General features: G+C 33.3%; 1 protein-coding gene across 1 annotated transcript in view; it reads right to left on the bottom strand.

The window, feature by feature from the left end:
• The window catches only part of LOC136043710 (uncharacterized), a 69107-nt gene extending 48831 nt beyond the window's left edge, over nt 1-20276 (bottom strand). The window contains exon 1 of the mRNA XM_065728602.1: nt 19828-20276. Within this exon, the coding sequence (XP_065584674.1) occupies nt 19828-20136 (309 nt within the window). The 5' untranslated portion in view covers nt 20137-20276. The remainder of the gene's footprint in view (nt 1-19827) is intronic.
• Nucleotides 20277-23278: the final 3002 nt, after the last annotated feature.

The raw sequence follows: 23278 nt of genomic DNA, 5'->3' as shown, positions 1-23278 counted from the left end.
TCTGCCATATCCAGTCTTAAACCCGCCTTGAAAAGGAAGGAGGGATCAACAGGGGGTGGAAAGACTTGGGGTAAATAAATTTTGACAAAAAATCTATGAAGAAATATATCTATTGCAGCGAATGGAAGTTAAACATACAAAGTGTTTTAAATAACAGATGTGGTGTGTGCATTTGCCCCTGCAGCAAGTATTAGTAAAAACATTTAACTGAGACGTGCCCATATGAACTATTTCCTCTAAGCCTCTTATTATACAACCATAATATTTTACAACTAGGCTCTTGGGCTGCATCTTTCTGATATTCTCCAATTATATCTACCGCCAATCGGCAAGCTTATCGATCTTTGAAGAATTCAGACGACTTTTTTTTGTCAAATTGTCTTTGAAATTTTTCGTTACTTTGTGCTAGGGAGTTTTCATGGTTGAAGTACTTGCTGCAACCAAGTAAAATGCTGTCTATAGTAACCAAAATTAAAACAACACGTTCTGAAAAAAAATGCCTAATGAGAAATAAAACTGCCATCTGACTTTAACTTAGAAATACCAATTATCACTTCAGATAATCTTATGAGTATAAGTTTACTGTGGAAATGAATCTATGGTGATTTCGAAATTTTTTTTGGAGTTTCTCAAAAATGGCGTGCGATCAAAATTTTATATGAAGAAAAGAATAGAAAAGAATCTAAAAACAGTATATGCATTTGGGTAGTCAAGATTCCAGATCTGAAAATACTGAGAATGGTGTTAGGGTGAAGAACAAACTTTCAGCTTGCAGTAAATTCTTAGCAAAGGAAATAAGGGGAATGTGCGGAAATTATGCTAAATTCAAATTTAATCTTAGAAAGAGAAAAACGGGCTGGACAATATTTTTACTAATGAAGTTTGACGTAACCACTTCTCGAAATCAAATCACATAAAACTATTAATTCATTCAAGGTTAATGATTAAGATTAATCAAGAGAAACTGTTTTCAACCAACATTGTCAAACTGGTATATTTTCAGCATCTCAAATTAGACTAATGTTAGGTTCTAGGTCTAATCAAAATTAATATGTCATTAAAGTCTATAAGCTTGAATTACTAAAATTGGAAGGGTGGGGCATTCAAAAACGTCTTTCATTGACATAATTTATGCTCTACTTACGGTTCTAGAATTTTCATTAATCGTGCTCTAATTACTTTTGGTGCATCGTTAGGCTCATTAGAGTCCTAAAGTCATGAGTCATAAGTGTTTTGAAATATTTCAGTTGAGGGGAGGGAGGAATTCAAAAACATGTTCCTTTGACATAATTTATGGTCTAAATTTCTTCCTGAACTTCTTATTAATCTAAATTAAAAAATTTCAGGCACCCTCGTAAATTCTGGTTAGCTCTGACGATTCTAGAGGTCTCCATACAATGAATAAATACAAGTCAATGACATACAGCTTGAAATTCAAAAGTAAAACATAATTAGCCAGCGTCACTTTTACCTTTGAACGCAGTATTTGAACTTTTATTTGTACTTTTGAACGTCATTGTACCTTTGACACAATTACAAGGAAGACTTGACTCAATCTAACAGGAAAAAATATAATAAATTGTGTCTTTTTTTCCCAAATGCCTAAAAATTTTTAGTTGGCTTGGCAACTATCACTAGTGTCCCTTTAAGCTTCGATTATATTATGGGAGGATAATAAAAAGGATTGATGTATTTTCTTGTCTTTTTCTCTTTTTCCTCTTCTACTCTTCCCTTTTCTTCTCCTCTTTTTTCAGTCTGGTTCTCTTTTTCTTTTGTATTTCTCGAAATAAACCAACTGTCGTGACCTATCAAGCAATAATATATATATATATATATATATATATATATATATATATATATATATATATATATATATATATATATATATATATATATATATATGTATTTATATATATATATATATATATATATACATATATATATATATATATATATATATATATATATATATATATATATATATATATATATATATATATATTTTATATATATATAATGAAAAGAGAAATCATCAATGCAACGGCACAAACACATAAAAAAAGAAAGAAAAAAGAAAGACAGAAGGAGAAAAGGAAGACTGTTTTCCTACATTTGTGGTTAGTATAGATCAGTGCTTGAATGAGGCCTTAACCCTACTCATCCATACAATAACAAAGGTCAAACAGCATAACCATACACAATCAACCATAAAGAATAATCGATGGACGGGCAGTCGTGTCGTCCGTAAGTATAAGTCGTCATTTACCAAATAAAAGAACTGCAAACAAATAAAAAAAAAACTCAAATAATTCAGAGGCAACAACCCAACACAAGGGCTCACAATTTTTAATTTAAAAATAGTGGAGCTACTTCTGATTGGCTGAGGTGGCACCCAAGAGGCAAATTTAAGAGACTGATAAGATACAAGTTTTTGTTCTGCTCACTCAGGATCAAAATTGGAGTCAAAATTGAGCATTGGCCAAAAGCATTTATTCAAGTGAGGCTATAAATCAACTAAACGGGGAATACAGGACTAAAGCCTGTTGAAAAGAAGCCCTTTCACCATCAGCTATGCTCCTCTACTTCTCTTTATTCACAATTTTAATCTATATTTCTAGGAGATAATGTTAATCCCTTATTTCTAATGAACCGACCACGTCTGATTTTGGACATTTTTGACAAAAAACTACTTCTCTATTGGTTCATCAAAAGCTTTCTTAAGTCAAAAGTTGAAAAAGTTTAACTTTTGACGTAAGGACCATATTAGCACTAATTACGTCGCCTCCGTTGTCCATGTGAGTGCCACCTAGAAGAGGTTTTTCCTTCTTTTCCAGGAACAAGGATTATGATGTTCAGACCAAGCGAGCTCCATATTCAAGCCAGAAAGAAAAGCGCAATGAAGTCAAACTCGAATGAGAGAAACTTTTAAAACTTAAAACAATTTAAACTAATTTTATGGCTCTGGCTTCACAAACTGAATATAATTTTCGAATAATCCAAACTCATTTTTCCTATAACATAGTTCTCCTCTATTTTATGGTTCTCCTTTATTTCATTAACTCCTGACCAAAAGGGAGGTGTCTCAACAAAGCAGAAGTGATGGTTTTAATTTTTTGTTCTGTTGCGTAAAAGACGATTTGTTCTATTCCTCCACGGAATAAGTTGGGACACAACTTTCCCGTTTAAACATATTGAAAATTAGGCGTTTAATTCATATTTCTTGACAATTAATTTCACTTTGAAATTAGGTAAAAATAAATTTAGGGGTATTATAGAAAATCCCAAAAGTCACCAAGAATCTTAGAAAGGTTTGCACGAAAAATAATGAATATAGATATAGTACTTACCAGTAATTTCAAAATCATAAATTTCGTAAATTCTGGCAAAGATAAAAACCCAGTTACTCCCCAAAGAGGAGTAATAAAATACCACACGACTTTGGCAAATACTATATAGGTAGAACTCACCAGAATTTAGAGAAACGTCTTATACAGCATAAAGTTGATATCACAAAGCTCTAATTTCTACTATTGCTAATTTTTCTCTTGATTCTATCTTTAAGAAGCCATGCTTTTGAAAATCCTAGCCAAGAGATACTCTTTTATGAATCTGCCCTTTTTAGCAATGATCTGGGCATAAAGCAGGTAATGTGAGAAGCAATTGAAAATAGATTTCGGGTTAATAATAATATTTCTTTAAATCGGAACTCGAGGAAAAACAAGAAGATTGATGTTGATATTCACTAAATACTCTATACAGTACTCTTTTGGTATTTGACCAGTCAACAACTAATTGAATTTAAGCCAGATTAACTCTGTACCTGTTTGGAATAAATAACGATTCAATTACTTTTGAACTTGTAATTGAAACTTGTTAGATAAATTTATAAACTTGTATATGATTATGGCTTAAGGATTATTTATGGATTGTGGCTTTGAGTTAGTATTCAGCACTAATATCATCTGAGTAGTACATTGAAATATTTGGATTGTTCGCAAATCACTGAATTACTAGCCTCACTCAAAGATAAGTTATTATTTATTCTCATTGGATTCATTTAGCGAGTGTGGATCATTTCATAATTGTGGTGAATGAGAATTTCTCTGTGAATATACCTTTTTCACTTAATTGTTTTTGGACTGATGCCGAGTCGTGAGTGAAATATGCTTATCATGGACAATTGGAATACCAGTACACATTATTGTTTCCCAGTTTTGAATTTTGCTTAGCACAATCTCGATGAGGGGTTGGACCATCAGTCGATTGTAAAATACGCTAGTGATTTTTTCCCGTATGAAGATGTTCTTGACGCTAAGAAACTTTTATATAGCAATTGCTTCCCAAATGAGCCTATACCTCGTCGTTCGGGACCCAATGCTAAGAATAGTTCATTGTCGGACTTTATCGCTACTCATTCTCACTGCTCTGTAGAAAATATTGATATTCCAGATTTCGTGATCAAATCCCCTTCTGAAGTCCCTATTATTCCGGCGTCAGCTTATTCTATCCTTACCGTCAAGTCAACCAGTGCCTTGATAAGCTAAAATTGCTTGCTCCCCTCAATAGTCCAGCAATGTCTATAAATAGTTCTTTGTTCTCAGATAGTAAGGGTACCAATCGCAAACCCTCGTACGCCGACTTTCTTAAATATCTGGTTCCAGAACTAAGATACCCCGTTTCTAGCAAGGAAAAGCTTGATTCTTTCGCTGGACATGAAGGAATTATGTCGGTAAAGTCCGATCCGGTAAGGAAAAGATGGGTTGTTACACGGGATAAAGCTTTCGCCAATTCTCTTGCCGCATCTGCTGTTGCGAGCTATCCAAATATTCTTGTTAAAGTGATTGATCGCAAACCTCTTGGAGTAATTAGGGGACTTCCCGATAGTATTTCTAGCCGTATACTCAACTCCACTATTCCTGGTCTTGTTGAGGCCAGCCAGATCGGCTGTTCTTATACATTCCGTTTAAAGCTCCTTGATTCTGCTGCACTAAAATCTGCCTTCGCTAAAGGCATGCGCTTGGGTTACGAGTCCTTTAAAATATCGGAATACGAAGAATTGCCCAGACGGTGTCTTAGATGACAACGTATCCATCATTCGTTAGCTCACTACCCAGGAGCCCCGAATGAGATGAATCACTCTAAATGTTCTGTATGCCATTCCAATACTAAAGACAATCCTTGCTTAGAGGCTCCGAAATGTGCCAACTGCGGCGAAGCTCATGTTTCCTATAGTATGAATTGCTCAGTGATCAAAGGCTCTCTGAACTCTGCTCCAAAATGAACCAAGCTACTATTTTAAGTTTTGCTTCTCTCAACATTAACGGCACAAAAGACAAAGACTTGTTATTTAATGAATTATTAGTCCATGACATAGTGTTCTTGCAAGAACATCTTTTGACTAAATCAAACGGTTCTAGCCTGAAGCGATCTTCTGTCCACCATTTTTTTTCGCAAGAGGCCAAGAAAACTAGAGGCCGCCCTTCCGGTGGCCTAACAATGTTCTTCCGTTCCCCATCAAATGCCTCTGTGAGTCATTATGATGATAACATCTTAGCGATTCAATATGACAGTACCGCTTTTATAAACGTTTACTTACCTTGCGATCAACGTTCTATAGCATCGTTCACATCTTTCGCTAAATCTTGCTCCAGCTTAAAGTCTCTACTCGAAAGTCAACGTTTGAAAGACCTAAATTGGTTTTTAGCTGGTGATCTTAACTGTGACACTTTTGGTAACTCCGATAGGTCAATCCTCTTGCTAGAATCACTTCCTAGCATATATCACGTCGCAATTAAGAGCTTCCCATTGACGTATATTCGTAACAAAGGCTTTTCAAAATCGAAACTGTATCACGTGATCTCTTCCAGTTCCAGCTTAATATCAGTGATTGTCAGGGTGGACGAAGAGAAGATTGATGACGATCACCTTATTCTTAGCTGTAATTTTTCCTGTGAGCTATCTGGCAAAACACTTTCGGCTCAGCCGAATTGGCATACGAAGTTGAACTGGGATAGTGCTAGTGCCCCACTATAGCTTACTACGCTAATTTGCTAACGTCAACCATAAAAGTGCCATATCACCAGCTGCAAAAGTCAATTTCCTCGTCTTCTAGTAGAGTTGACCTAAATTGCTATTATTATCAAATTGTCCATTGCAGTAAATCAGCTTCCAAAGTTGCAGTGCCTGTGGATAAAGTTAGGATTGGTACAAGGAAGCCTAATTGCAGCGTTGATCCTGAAGTAAAATGTGCTAAGCAAAAAACCCAATTTTGCCTACGTATGTGGATATCATGTGACCGACAATCGTCCGGAGTGGTTTTCTCTGTGAAACAAAAGTGTAAACTTAAATATAAGGCCAGTTTGAAGAGAGCACGCTTAAATGCATGGCCATGCCCTACCGATAAGGCCTCCTGAAATAAGGTTATTAATAGTGAGAAATGTTCCCCATCTACCCTATCTTGTCTCCAGCTAGCTAATTTTGTTGATCATTATAAGCGTGTGTTCAGTGTATTTAATGTGTAATTTATTATAAGTTGCTTAAACTGCTTTTACCATACCCTCTCATGCAGGCTCATTTCCTGCCTGTAGCAATATCTGAAATTCACCGGGTGTTAAGAAAAATTAAGTGCTCAAATAGTCTTGATGGTGACGGCCATTATTACCGATTTTTTGCTTATGATTGTCCTGCTCTACTTAAACATCTACAAATATTTTTCCAGTCTTGCTTAGCACAGTCGCTTGTTTTTGATAGTTTCCTTTGTGGTCGTTTAACATCTAGTCAAAAGCAAGGCAAGGACGTCATGTGAAAATTATCGTCCTATTACAATATCGTGTTTTTTAAGTAAGTTGCTTGAACATTGGTTCCTACCAGAAATTGAGTCGAATTGTGATTTTACGCCTTTTCAATTTCGTTTTCGGAAAGATTTCGGTTGCTCCCATGCACATCATGTTTTAAGCCGACTTATGAAAGATGCCTTAAAAACTAAAATGTCCTTATACTCTCTTGCTGTTGATATTTCTGGAGCTTTTGACAATATCGACATCTCAATTTTCTATTCGGCATCTAGGACCCCATGCATGGAATTGTTTACCTACGACTTTAAGAAACACGGCTAATTTTCCTGAATTTCGGCGGGAATTAAAGCTATTTTGTCTTAATATTTATGGTTTTCATAGTTGAGCGGACCTCAAGTGGAGCCAAGATGCTGGTTTTGTTCTAGGTGATACTGGTCAAGTGGTTTTAGTTTCTTTTTGTTTTGTATTTTTTGAAGTGTAATTCCATGACGATTGAATTGCAGGGTAATTGATTTTTTTTCTTCTTTTCTTTTCTTTTCTTTTATCTTTTCCTTTTCTTTTCCTTTTTCTTTTCTTCTTCTTCTCGTATTGCTTTTTATTTGTATGTGCATTGGGGTTGTAAGCCCAAACATGCTTTGCTTTGGGCCATTTGTTTTGTTTTGTTATTTATATCAATAAACCCATCTTTCTCTCTATTGTGCATTCTCAGGCTCAATTTTCCCTTGCGTCTTCAGGTGTTAATCCTTCCGTGCCAAGTTTATTGCCTTCTTGGTATTCAAAGTTTAAAATTCAAGTTACCTGGAATGGCCAAATATCTGACCCGGTAAAATTAATAAGGGAGTTCGGCAAGGTACCGTTTTGTCTCCTAGCATATTTAAATGCGTGCTTTCATCGTGCCTGCCTCCCCTTAAGAGTTCTGTTTTTTACGGTAATATTGGTTTTTCTTCTATTGCATGTGTAGATGACGTTCCTCTTGTTGCCCGAACTCGCCGTGGATTGCTTTCTAATTTTACTATATTAACCAATGAACTATCTAAGATTGGACTGTCAGTTAATGCGTCAAAATGCGAGTTTGTTTGTTTTAGTAGCCCTTATGTGGTCGTACCATTCGTTGCTGGGACTGCAGTTCTACCATGTTCTAATATAATTAGTTGGCTTGGTCTTGGTTTCGGCCCAACACTTTCCAATACCTGTTCATCCCTAGTGAATCAAGCCATGAAAAACCTACGCGTCGCTTACGGAAAAATATCCCCAAACAAAAGCCGTTATAACAGCAACAGTTTGTGCATGATTTATAACCTTTATTGCGCGCCTGTGCTTTTGTTATTATCAGGCATGGCTCAGCTGTTTCATAAGAAAGATCGACATACTCTACTTATAACTTATTTCAGATATAGTAAATTCCTTGTCCGGCTTCCTAGATGGCACCGAAACAACAAAATAATTGCTCGATTTGGTTTAATTGATGTTCCTTCTCAGATTCGGTCTTTCAGTGATGATTTATGTAAAAGACTATCAATTTTTTCACGTTTATGAGCCTCTGCAGCCTTTTTTCCATATTGATACTGGTAAATTAGTCCATGTTGTGTTTTGTTAGTTTAAATTTTTTCTTCGCTGTTTAATGTTTTTGTTTTTTTTACTTATAATACTTCGTACTTTGTGTTTTTTATACTTTTACGGGTAATAAAATTCATTCATCCATTCATTCTATACAGAAATTTAATTAAAAGCTATCTTAAGAATATCTTAAAAACAAATGGACATTAGTACAAAGCCAGTTACTAAAAGACCTTTGAGGCTAGCTGCCAAAACGGCAATATTAGCCATAAAAACGTGTTTTTAAATATTCTTCTTTCATTTCAATGAATTGCCTTGTTTCACCTAGCTGTTTTCAAAATACAGTTTTAAAAAATAAAAAGAACAAAAATTTAGTTTTACTGATAGTATGCTGTTGTAAGTCTTTTTTTTATATGTTTATGTTTGGCAATGTTCATTCAAATTAGAAATCTACTGTCTTACGAAATTAATTCACTGTTTTTCTCCTTGTTTTTGATGTTTGTGCTGGAAAGGCAGAGTGGACTTCATCATTATTTACATATTCGACTTACTTAGGTGCTAGTTTCTCTGACTTTTGTCTCTTACTGTTTTGGCGTAGTAAAAGCCGTAGAATTTTCCTGTTTGTTATTTCAACGTAAGTGGAGATAAAGATTACTACAAGTTATTTTGTAAACTGAAAAAATGTATTTAAATTCTTAGATATTTTGTTAATATGTAAATTTCAAATAAAATTTATTACATAATGATTTTACATAAAGGATTGACAAAGTTCATCATATATGGTGTCAGTCATAAGAATTTGATAGAGAAGTTATTAATTGAACTTTTGTTTAGACTTCAAATTGACATTTCTGCTATCTGGGTTGCAGCAGTATTTTGTAACTTAATAAGAGACGATCACGTACAGTCCTAAAACTAAAGTCCGATCAAAATAAAAAGTATACTATTAAAATTACCTTGTCCACAACCCTTATATAGGAAACTTAAAACTTTTTTCTCCAACAAACAAGATAATCCATTGATTGGAAAAACAAGAAAATTTGCTTGAACTATGATATTCTGTATTAAGGGCACTTTTTTCACTTTCTTTTTTTTCAGATTTATAATAAAGAATGAACTATATACTTAAGTAAAATGACAGTACACAACTTAATACAAGATGAACATGGCCAATAATAACCAAATCAGGGTCTCAGCAGTAGTATACTAGAAATATTATATTAAAGAATTAACTATACCACTGTGCATAGTAAATAGAGCCTTTTTTATACATAAAATTAGTTTTGTACAACACTGTAATAGCAAATTTTTTAACATCATCTTACATATGAAGATCATTTTTTTTTAACATATTAAAGACATATAGATAGAATGTATTAATTCCTTTAGAGTTTTAACAAAAAGTTTGAATGGTAAATTGAAACTAGAGCATTTCCTGAAAATTTCAAATAAAATAATTTTATGTCATGGATTGTTAAAATTTTACAAAAACGATCAATATGGTTTATTACAAAAGAGTTATAGTAAAGAACCAACTCTAGCTCATAGTTGTTGAAAAATCTGTGTTGCATTACATTAAGGAAATAAATATTTATCCCCTAGTAACGGAAGTATTAAAAGGATTCATCAAATTGATTATGATGCTTACATATTTATCTTTAGATAAGATAATATAACACAAATTTATTTTAATTTTTTTCTTAAGAAATTGTCAAAGGTAAAAATTTCTTATACCGGGAATCGAACTCGGGTCAACTGGATTTGGGTCAACCGCTAGATCATACAGTATATATATTATATCAAAACAATACTTAGAGGTTACTACTATGGATATTATGGAAGAAACTTCAATTTTTATGAAATATCTTGGAATTAAACTTGGACACGAAAATAAGTACCCACAAAAATAGCTTGTATTACGAAGGCTAGCTTGATTACCTATGTCTCAATCATTTTTCTGAGAAAAACGCAGAAACAGGCAAGGTCTGTGTTTTACCTTCTTTAGCAATGAGCATATAGAGGAATCATTCGTTAGGAAAAGCTAGGCAAAATGTTTTTAAGGACTCAATAGCTTTCGGTTTCTGTCTAATCATTGGAAAAAAAACTATTTTTTTCAAGAAAACTTCCCACACCAGTGGGAGCTGCATATTGTTTCTGTCAATTTTTCATAATTACTGAGCAAAAACTGACCATGCAACATTGTGTACCGAACGCACCTATTAGAATACTCAAAATTATCTTCATTAAATTTTTTTAATATTTCATATAAATTTACTGAAAAATTCACTAAATTTTCGAAAACTTACTAAATTTAAACTCAATATTCAAAATTTACTAGCTGGGGTCCGTTTGTACTAAATTTGGTTTGATTTTAAAGGGTTGCTCGATAGCTTTAATGGTCATATTAAGACAGACAACGGCCAGGACCTATATTATAGTGTCACTAAGCCAGTTTTAGCCTTGTATATGTTTCGTAGGATTTTATGGAAAACAAGTGGCTGGGAAGAACAAAATTAATAAAATTCAACTTAGTGAAGAAAAGATTTACATAAATGTGCGCAGAAAATAAGCAATAATAAGTAACAATATCCAGTAACTAGAGGGGGAGTAGGGAGAAAATGACATTAAAATACTACCCCAGGACATTTTTAACTATGCATATCCATTTATGAAAGTTTGATCTTCTTTTTTACAGCCACTTTTCGAGATACCATAAATCTCCTAAACCATAATTCTACTACACTGCTAAATCGGAATTTTTATGGAAGGTTTTGGAGCGTGTTGAAGTAAATCAAATGAAATAATAGGCACCAGAATTTTCAAATATTACGTTTCTAATATGTAAGACACTGCAAATAGCTTTGAGCTAAAGACTTTGTCTTGATGTCGAAGGTAGGTGAGGCTGGGTGAATTAAGTAGCTATCACTATCCATCTATAACTTTCAAAATATCCTACTTTCTGAAAATGTAGTATATCACGCACATGATGCTAGATAAATGTCTTTTTGCTCCTGTAATTAATGCCTCATTTAAATATAATTATTTCCCCAGCTCAAATACGAAATTTTGGATTATACATGTTATATTTCTACATGAGTCATCAATAAAGCTAAATAAACTCTACTTCCTAGATATTGCCAAATTTAGTCTTACCTAACTCATATAAAAATCTTTCTCTAATTTGTCTTGACTTGATTCTTAGTCATACTCAAGAGTTTGGTTCGTAGTTTTCAAACTCAATACCTATTTTGTCCAAATTCGGTTCCCATTCAGTTTATTATGTTCTTGAAAAACTAGTGAATTTAAATTCTTCAACTCCGCCTTTGTATATTTTCAAATCTTTCGTAGATTTGAAAGAAGAGTGTCTTAGGCAAGTTCTCAGTAATTTTAAAGAGGGTATTAGTATTAAATATTATTGTGGATATTAGTCTAAGAAAACATGAATTTTAAAATTTTACAACGATTGAGTATGGTTCTTCTACATTACTGGGATTAGAAAGCAAAAATCATTTCTATTCTGATGGATATTTTTCCCTTAGGTCATGACAAACTATTAAGTTTTATAGGTGGTACATTAAACAGTTGGTCTTTAGCGGTAATAAAAAAATTAAAGGTTTGTTTCAACTCAAAGTAATGAGCAGTATAAGAACTGTAATGGAACAGAACAATAAGAAGCTCTTTGAAAGTACAAAGAAACTATAGCTTGAAGAACGAGGGGTTGAGGATAAGGCAACCCACCTCATATACATAATAATATCTGTTCGTATTAAATTTTAATATACTCCCTGGTTTCAGTTTAATTTTTTTTCAATAACCAAAAAGACCAAGTGTTTACTGGACCAAGTATATAATTCAATAGTTTATCTTCGAAATAAGGTGGAATATATCTATCAGAATAGAACTGGTTTGTTTCTTAATATCTTATTAATCTAGAAGAACCAAAGTCAATCGTTGTCATATTAAAAGATTCGTCCAAGAGCATATTTCTGCATTTAAAGACTTTAATCGCAATATCTGTTTCTTCCGTTCTCAAGACTACACTTATTATTAATAGGAAAACAGATGCAGTTGTATATTCACTTAAACCTCTATACTTTTCAAAGTACTAAGTGAGAGTCATTGAATTTTTTAACTGGATTGGTTATGTGAAGTTTCACTATTCATGTTATGCTTTTTTAATATTTTTTTTTCAAAAATCAATACAAACAAGAAAAGCCTATGGCATTTTCTTAGTTGGAATAGTTGAAGACAAACTCTGAGGAATCAGGAAGTGAAGTTAATATAATATGCCCCCATTAACCACAGAAAAAAACTTTTCAAAATGTACTTTATATATAGTTGTTTGAATTCATTTGCTTGTCAAAAAATAAGTCCGTTGAATCATCACACGTAAGATTATTTATTTTAATATTTCAGTCAGATTGGGTATTTTCTCTTTCTGTATTATAATTTTATAAAATCATTGCTCTTATAAAATTTGTGTTCTCCTGGGAAGCAATAAAAAATTTGGCATTTATTTTACTAACTTCTTTTGATGTTAAAAGTGAAATATCTTGTTCCTTAATGAAACATTTAAATTCTTCTGTTACATTGGAATAAAGTTCTTTCTTTAATATTTTTAACCTATGCAAGATTTCCTATATCTTTCGCTTTATCTGTTTGAACTCATTCGTCTTCTTCCACCAGTCGTTATATATGCTATATAATTTCTTCCCAGCTTTTATCTATTTTTAATTTAGTTTCAGTAATTGTTTTGCTTCATTTATGTTGTTAATTAAGTCAGAAACAACAAAGTTTTTTCTATTACTTATACCTTCTGAAAAACTCCTAATTAATCTTTAGCATAGGGCATAACCCACAGTTATGACTTCATTCGCCATCTTGGATACCCAAATTATTTTATTTAATGAATTATTGAAATTTTGCATTTCGTTGATTAAAGAATATAATAAATTATGCAATTTACTTTAAAACGAGATCAATAATTAGACCTCTATGACGTCTAAATGCCCTACAAGTTGCGGAGGAGAAAAAATAACAAATCTTTTTTACCATATCTTCTGAATTCTTTCCTCAACTGTCATTGATGTAATCAACAATAACCAGTCCCAGGCCCACCTTGAGAAAGGAGGAGGGTATGTCTTGGGGAAGCAAATCGTCAGGTAAATAAATTTTCATGAAAAAACATAAACGAATCTAATTACCGCAGCAAATGGGAATCAGCCATGTGAAGTTTTCTAGATGTCCGATAATGCGTCTATGTCTAGTGCTGCACCAAGTATAAGTATACACATTTAACTGAAACAAAGCCACGTGGGCTTTTCCGTGTCAATATTGATACACCAGTTAATATTTTACTATTAGGCTGTTTGGCTGTAATTTCCTGATAAAATTTTAGACTGGGGGATTTGCCAGAATTCTTACACGAAATTCTTCGTGCTTTTTCTTTGTCAACTCAATTTTACGCGTGGAAATACTACAGATGATTGTGTGGCGTAAATTTTCACCAAGATTGAATTATCTTAAAAATCCTTCGGGAGAAGGTATTTTTCCGGAAAATGGAGCCAGATTTTATTACATTATTGATCAGAAATAATATTAAGAGAAACAAGTTTTTTCAATTAAAATTAAGGAGCAATATTTAAACTAAAAAGAATATAAATGATAACATGCATGAGGGAGGTTGCTTCTTTTTCAATACCTTGTTCTTTACGGTAAAGTTTGAATTTTGTCATAAATTCTTAAAAAAGGAATCCTAATCCAAAAGATTCGTTTAATTAGAACAATAAGCAGCATTTTAGAGGTACTTAAGAAACTTTAGCGTGAAAATTGAGGTGGTGAGGGGGGCAACCCATCTCAAATAAATTTTGTTCATTTTGTGTTTTAGTGTTGTCCCTTACTTTTAGTTGAAATAACTTCTTGTTTTTTGATTAATTACTGCTATAGATCAAGTGACTACGGGACCTAAGATATCATTTAATAGTTTGTCTACGAGCTCAGGTGGAATATATAAATTAATATAGAACTGATCTGTGCCTTCAAATCCCACTGATATAAGAAAATCAAAATCAATTATTGTAAAATTGTTAAATTTATCCAAGAACACATTGTTTTATTTTAAGACTTTATAGGCTGTGCCTGCATCTGTCATTCTGAAGATTTTACTTACTATTTATGTAGAAAAATAGGCATGTGTAAATTACTCTAAACTTTCATACTTTTCAATGCACTAAGTGGATGTAATTGAATTATCATTTATCGGATAATTCTTCTCTAGTTTTATCATTCCAAATGTACTATTTTTCAAATATAGCTACACACAGGAAAAGCTTTCTTAGTTTGCATTTTCTTAATTCGAAGTGTTAAAGATGAATACCAAAAAGTGAGGTAGTGAAGTCAGTCAAATAATCCAGAACTCCCAGCAGAAGCAAATTTTACAAATATACTTGTGCCCCATTATCTTGTCAAAAGAAATATGTGTTGCATCATCATTTAAATCATTATTTATTTCAATTTTTAAGTCAGTGGAGGCTGGAGTTCTTTCATTTTTATAATTTCAAGAACTTTTATAAACTTTGTATTCTTTTGGGAAGCGAGTGACAATATGCACATTTTTTTACTAACTTTGCTTTGACCGAAGCTGAAAGAACTCGTTCCTTGTTTAAATACGTTTATACCTCAGTTACTTCAGGTTCTAGCATAGTAGAATTACCATATTCCAACTAAGATAGGGTCAAGGATTTTTGTGTGTAGATACTTCGAAATGAAAGGTCTTAGCAGTAAATTTGTGGTCATAATTGTGTAAAAAAGTATTGACAATGAGATTTTTCATGCATGGAGAAGTTTCAAACAGTTCGTAGTAACGAACCGAAAGTAAGGAGCAACTTGGCACAATAGTTTAAGAAACGCGAAAAAACTAAAGTTCAATATTAATATATGCATCAAAAGAATCGCCTTATCATGCTTATACTAAATATATAAAATCCATCAAGTTTTGTGTTACCCATTAAAAGTTAAAAGTATGAGAAAATTTGCCTGCTTTCTTAAAAAGGGGAGGGGAAACTCCCAAAAATCAAGATATATTAATAATAATAATAATAATAATAATAATTTATTTGTTACCCGCTTGTTTTGACAACTTAAGTGGAGTAAAAACATTAAGGAACGAAAAACAAGATAACACAAACAATACAATTAATACAGTCTATTAAAGGGTGGTAAGAACCCAAGCGTTGACAGGCCTCAGCACATAATCTAGCATAGAGTTTCTTATAAACAAAAATAATATCAGTGGCACAAAACTTTCTGATAATCTTCTGATTTCTATAAGAACGCGGCAGATACAGTAGATATTTACAATAACGAAAAAACAGAACTCTTATACCTTGCAAATCTTGATTATTAAAAAACGGGCGCAGACCGGAAAGAAACAATATAGAATGATCGCAATATGTAGAGTAAAGTCTAGATAAAGCCTTTCGTGAAAATCTACCTTACCTCGGTTCGGGACAATTTTCGCGTACCCAATTTTAAGCTTACTTTTAATATCATTAAGCCCACAAGATCGAAAAGCCGATAAAGATGAACAAGTACTAATATCAGATCACTACTCCGCAATCAAGATCACTACTTTGATGCTTAGCATTAAAAACTAAATATTCACATTTTTCAGTATTAAGTTTGAGGCCAATTTCCTCAAAAGACTTAGAAACAAGCTGGGTCGACTTAATTAGGCTAGATTTTGTGCAGCTGATCAAAAGTAAATCGTATGCATATACAATAGACGAAATATTAGTTAAGCCTAAAAAACATGATGGATTAATACGTGGCAAAACAGAATAAAGACAAGCATTAAAAAGATAAGGGGATAAGACTCCCCCTTGCCTAAGACGAAAACGGATGGGGAAATTATCAACGTAGGAGTCACCTGACTTGAGTCGAACATATGAATTAGCATACCAAAAACGAAGAGTTGATATAATAGACATATTTGCACCAAGTTGGATTAAAGAATACCGAAGTTCAGGATCCAAGAATACCAAAGTAATCAGTTTCAGAGTATCAGAGTACTCAGAGTACCAAATTTTCATTGTAATGGAAGAACCAAGCGTGAATAACCTAAGAGAACCTCAACAACTTGACTCTAGTTTGGCATTGTGAAGTGACATGAGAGGTCTAGCATAAGTGGGAGATAGTATCGTCGACAATGAGGGGGGGAATGTCAGATTTTTCTTCTCACTCAATTAGACTATCTGTCATGGCTTTTTCTACAATAAGTCATGATTTGATGCCCACAACTATTCCATTTTAATTCAAAATTATATCTCCTATATACAAAAAAAATGTAATTTTGCTGTTCTTACCAGAAGAAACATCAAGGATTCGTGTTTATTTCTTTTTTTGTTGTTTTTCCAATGGCTGATTGTATTGAAATAATGGTTGTAGCATACCAGCAGAAAGTGCATTTGAACGTAAACTGACTAATTTCAGCGCACTATTTAAGTGACCAAATAGATTTGGAAGGCAACTGGGTCCCCATTCTGCACCCTATTTTTCATCAAATGTATTTGATCAAAATCTTGAGATAGTTATTTGTTTACTACGTTGAAAGATCAAATGATTTTGTTTTTAGGGATAGAATGACCCCCTAGAGTCTATGGGGAGAGGCGTGCAAGCTATGAAATTTGCCCATTGCTTATAAATAGTAATTGGTATGAGAAAGTAGGCAAATATATTTTGATGGGGGGATTTTCGGCTTGGGGTGGATTTCCATAGGAAGAATATTCATTGGGACGGGATATTTCCGTGGAGTGAATTTTTCAAGCAGAACACTGGGGTAATGAAACAGGAATTTCCTATGTGAAATTATTTTTAATTTTCTTATATTTTCTTTGCCAACTCAATTTTTCTAGAGAGATGTTCCAGAGGAATCAACCGGAGGCTATTGCATATTTTGAATTTTAGTACACAACAAAGAGAGATAAAACTCTACAAAAAAAAATTATCCAAGAGATTGTTCCACACCAAAGATTTATTATGTACCCAAAATTCATAAGATGGGAGGCCCCCTCAGTCCCGTTGTATCAATTTTCTCATCACCAGTGGCAAAATTAGGAAAGTGGTTGTCGGTGGCATTGTGTTCACTCTTAGGAACACAAAAATCATATATATAAAAACTGCACTGATCTTACTAATAAGTTAAGAAGTTTTACATTGGAGGAGAATTCAATTCTCTGTAGTTTTGATGTGGTGTCCGAGCATTCAAATTGTAACGTGAAAAAGTGCGACGATATATTAAGGATTAAATTACAAAAACCCTTTGATTTGATACAAGATGTGACCATGGCTAGTTTGGAGATTGAAGTCATTATGAAGTTGGTTATCCTTGCCAATGAACATTCTCTTTATTTTGGTTTTAGAGGTGAATTTTACAAACATGTATTTGGTTTGGCTATAGGGGCATCTCTCTCTCCTTTGTTGGCAAATCTCTTCATGGAATCTATTGAAACCTCCGCTATACACAGTTTTAGGCCCTCCCCTTGTTTCTGGTTCAGATTAATGGATGATGTGGTTTGCATTTGGAAACACGGTTTAGAGTCTTTAGACCTTTTCCATAAACATTTAAATAGTTTTGACAAAAATGTAAAACTTACAGTGGAGTTTGAAGAAAATGAAAAACTATCTTTTTTGATATCCTATTGATTAAAAGTGAGTTCTATTTACTTTTTTCAGTATAATAGAAAGCCTATACACAGTTATAGGTATTTGAACTTTCACTCGTGCCACCCTATTACAGTAAAACGAGGGATTGTGATTGCACTAGTGGATAGAGCTTTCAGAATTTGTTCCCAGGAGTTTTTAGATTCTGAATTGTTGTATTTGAAGGATGTTTTATTTTGTAATTGCTACCCGATTAAATTCATCGATAAAATAATAAAAAATAGACGCATTAAACACAACATTAGGGTTATTGGGGTTTCACAGTGCACGGAATTAAAGTTACCGAAAAGGTTCATTTCTTTGCCTTATGTACCTACTTTGGGGGAGATTCTTAAGCAAATTTTGCATAAACATAACATTGATATTTGTTTCCAATCAGTGAGACCATTAGGTAGTTTTTTCAATTTTGGGAAGGATTTAACCCGGGGAGATTTAGTTAGTGGGGTGTATAAAATTCCTTGTTCTTGTGAAAAGTTTACTATTGGTAGAACTCACCAACAACCTACTGAAAGATTTATCCTAACTCAATAGAAAAAACCCTACAATTAATAAAGCCTCCGAAAACTTTTGTTTCGGCCCTAGCTGAACATACATTCTTTCATCCTGAACATTTTACACAATTTGATGAGGCTAGAGCTATTTCTAATGATAACGGTTTTTCTCAGTGGGTGAGGGAGGCTATAGAAATTAATAAACATATATTTGCTAATCTTTCAATAAATAGAGATACAGGGAATTTAAATATTGACCCAATTTATGATTTTCTTTTAAAGAATGAACCAATAATCAATAAGGGAATTAAAATTTATGCATTCACCAGGGGACAAGATTACCTATTAGACCAAAAAAGTTGCTTCAATATTAGGTTACAAGAGAATTATTTTGCAACAGAATAGTTAACTAAGTTTAAATTTTCATAATATTTCCTCAGCTGCTTTGACGCTCTCATTGAAGTAACTCGAATAGCTTCTTTTCCCTATCTGGATAAGTACCAACAATTGTATTTATTATTATTGGTAGTGATTTTATTAGTTTTTAGTTTACTTTTATTTTTATCTTGTGCTGAGGACGCCTTGTTGGGATACAGGTGAAATATCCACGTTATTTCAGTCTTTCCTCTCTACTGGCCGTCATCTCGTTTGAGGTTTTTTTTTCGTAGAGTTTTATCTCTCTTTGTTGTTTATTGTCATCTCTAGCCAGTTCGGCTTAATAGCTTTCATTTTATTTGTAGAATAAAATATGTAGAAGAGGGCATTTTCAGAGTGATTATGAAACCAATTAGAAACTAGTCTTTTTAAAATGAAACCATGCTAAGGAGAATCTCTCATGCGGATTTGTCCGCAAGAAATTTTACGAGGGAGGATATGTAGCGAGGATGGAAATGAATTGAGCAATATTAACGATGGGTGTACTATATGTTGGGTGAAACTTTCACAGAGGAATTCCCATGAGGGATTGGGGGGCATAGTTTTTGGAGTTTGAGCCAACTTTACGGGCATTATTTTAAAGCCGATCAGATATGACGTCCCAGTTTCAAATTTTGGACACCAATTTGTTATTTTGAGACAATGTGGATTCAGAAATATCCATAAAAAAGCCACTTCATTTAATTATATGAACCTTTTGGACAAATTAAATGCCTTTTAAAACATCATGAGAAAGAGATGGTTGAATTCAAATGTTAAACTAATATAAATACATCAATTTAACGGATATTTTCCATTTACCGTTCATAGCTCTAATATAAAAATATTACCTTTGGTACGAGTATTTCAGTTGCAATTAAGGCTTCAATCCAAGGAGCTCCTTTGTTCTGGATAATACTTTGAACTGGACTTATTTTTGGAGAAACAGATCGTTGCGCATTTGTACGTACATTTGTAAAGTTATACGGCAATCTTGATGGAAGGAAGAGTTTTAAGTTTCTTATGTATTTTATTAAGCATTCATTTTCCATACTTATTTTTTCCAAAACCAATTCTTTGAAAGGCAAGCACTTTGAAATTGTTCTTTTGTTTTGGAAAAGCAAAAATAATATAAAAATAAGTCTTAAACGTCTACTCATTTCAACTTCAGTTTACGTCTTGGCTCTAAGCGAATTTCTACTCATACAAACTCAGCACCCAATTATGACTACACTCATGACAAAGATTTTCGAATCACATCATCGAACAAAATTAACACAGATTTACCGCGACTTTTTTCAAAAGCTGAAACACCAATAGTAAAACTAAATCCTGTTTTACAACAATTTAGAATTTACTAGTTTTTATTTGTATAGTTGTAGTTCTTATAATACACGTTGAAGATTTCCAGTATTCAAATCTAAGGCCTTTGGTAATAAAAAATTCATTGTAAATTTTATTGACAGAAATCGTTAAATTTTTACATGTAAATAAATTGAAAGAGAAGTTGGAAAAAAGGGAAATGGGTTCTAGCACAATCTGCCTAGGGCCAACGGAGATGTAAAAAACCCCTGCCTGGGGCCAACAAACATCTGAGCACGCTCTGCCTAGGGCCAACACATATCCAAGCACACCCTGCTTAGCACCCATCTAGCTGCACACTCTTGCCTAGGGCCAGCACAGATATTGGCATGCCCTTGCCCTGGACCAACACAAATGCTGGCACACGCTTGCATAGGGCCTAATCAGATACTGGCAAGCCCTTGCCTAGGGCCAATCTAACTACAGGTATGCCCTTGCCTAGGGCCACCACAGATACTGGCATGCCTATTAAATCTGTACAATAATCCTTGTTCAATTATTCATTAGAAATTGTATCTTTTCGATACTTATTATTTATGAATTTATTCCTTTGGGTAATATAGCTATTTTAAATATAAGTAATAAAATCGGGGGCTTACAATAAAAACCAGAAGTTGGTACTTGCAAAATGCGAAAGATAATTTGTCAGACATTCTCCATACGAATTGTCAACGGATTCTCTTGAATATCCTTCTGATTGACCTTATTTAAAACAGTAAACCCAATAAAAAATATTGTACAATTTTCCTTTCTAAGGCTATTTAGAGAAAAGGATTGAGAAGGCTCGGACAAATTATGTAGTTTAAGGGTTAAAAATTACATATCTTTCTTTTTGGCAAATTATTGCTAAACAAAACGCATCTTTCACTGAACTGGGTGAGAAGAATTAATACCAAGAAGGATTAAACAAAAATTTGACTCATAGGAAGGTTGTAAGAAGAGAGGGTTTGAAGGGTTTGGGAAGGAGAAAGAAACTGATTAGCTGCTCTAAATTGCATCTAGTGTTCTGCTAAGCTAGTAGAAATTGGCTGGCATATTATACATGTGTGTTGGCTTAAGGCCATAGAATCTCTTTTCTAGTATTTTGTCTATTCGACTAAGCTGTACTGATTATTTCTTAGACTAGAAATGAGAGCAGATTGGAGGCTCAGTAAGTGTAAACCTAGTTATTTAGTAGCAGTAGGGATGGACCAGAATTATCAGCACTGACTATCCAAACTGATACATTACCTTTACTGTTTGTCCTAGTTTGGGATTATATTCTATGTAAACAAACATAACGATTTTCATACACTAGTTTTGCTTTACATCAATATGGCTCAGAAGAAGCCATGGCCAAAAGTTCAAATCTAAACTTTCTTCCGACATATATTGTATGGATAGCTCAGTTAAGTCTAAACCATTGCTGACACGACTAATATATCTTTTCAGATGGAGGCTCTCTTCTTAAGGAGAGGAGGGCATTTTATAAGGCCTATTCCTGTGTCTCCATTCTCCACGATCATCGCTTACTTTTACTGGATTTTGTTAGGCTTGCACTAGCATTATCAACAAGGTAACAATTTTCTGGACCTCTTTTAGTGATTTCTTTTTAACTTCCACATTCTGTTTCTTCCTTATTAGGATAATTTTTTCCAACACTTTTATTAAGTGCTTAGTTACAAATTTTTACTTTTTTGTCTTTTCTTTGCTTGTGACGCTACACAACTACCCTAGTATTTGGGTTAGCTTTGGTAAGAACCACTCTAATACTTATTTGGTCCCATAAAATACCAGATTTTTGAATTGCATTCACTCCTAAAACTCACAGAAATCGTAGCTTCATGCCTACGATGGTTGTGATAACAATCCTTTTTTTGTTCCAAATGCTAACTTGCTGAGGAATTTTCCTAAAATGGTAAGTCTATAGCCTGTAGCCAAAGCAAGGACCACTGCATTACCCAGTGTGCATTAATGACTAACGCTTGTATACTAAAACCATTTATACTAATCAATCAATCAATTTATTAATACTAAAAAGGAACAATTACAAAACGTAAAGAAAATACGAAACCCAGGAAGCTTAGCGTGTAATGGGCTAACAAAACAAAAAATAAAACACTTATAAATCACATAAAATAGAAAAAAACTGAAACAAGAGAAGGACATTTATCATATAGGAGGTGTAGAAGAAAAATAAAACATATAGCTGAAAAATAATTGGAATGAAAAAAGGAGATGCAAAATTAAGATGGGGTCCAAAAATGTTTTAGAATAATATATTAAATAATCATAAGAGAGACGATAAATTACAGCAAAATAACAATAATAATTAAAAAACAAAAAAAGAATCTGAAACTGGAAATACCAGACAAGAAACTGTCTTTACAAAGAGAAATAGAGGTACATCGGGAGGGATGGAGTTCCATAATAGAACTGATTGATAAGCAGGACACCTCTGAGCTACTGTCAATGACCCTCTGGGTAAAATAAATCTGCGAGAAGAATTTCGTAAGAAAGAAGAATACCTACCTGAGTCTGTCTGTAACAAAAACTGGTGAAGAGCTGGTGGAAATGTACCTAGAAAAGTAGAATGCGCTAAATAAAGATTACTTTTACCTACAATACGATCCCGTGGAGCTATTCCAGTATGAATGTACAGATCAGAGGAAGGGTAAAGCTGAAGGAAAGTAAAAGTAGTCTTCCGTGCCATATTTTAGCCTCTTTGAAGTAAGCAGAGAAGAGATTTATTAGTATTACCCCAGACAGAGCACCAATAAGAAATGTAAAGATAAAAAAAGCATATTAAAGAGATACCATAGCATCTGGAGAAAGAAATGAGTTAACCCAGTGCAACATTGAAGATTGGCGGTGGATGAAGAAACGGGTTTGAGTTATATGCAGTTTAAAATAAAAAATCAGCCAAGATACACACCAAGAAACTTCACCATAGTAGCTTGT

Source organism: Artemia franciscana, unplaced genomic scaffold, assembly GCF_032884065.1.
Source record: "Artemia franciscana unplaced genomic scaffold, ASM3288406v1 Scaffold_858, whole genome shotgun sequence".
In the NCBI taxonomy this organism is placed as follows: domain Eukaryota; kingdom Metazoa; phylum Arthropoda; class Branchiopoda; order Anostraca; family Artemiidae; genus Artemia; species Artemia franciscana.
Note: the sequence above shows the minus strand (reverse complement) of the source record. Positions and strands in the feature narration are given on the sequence as shown.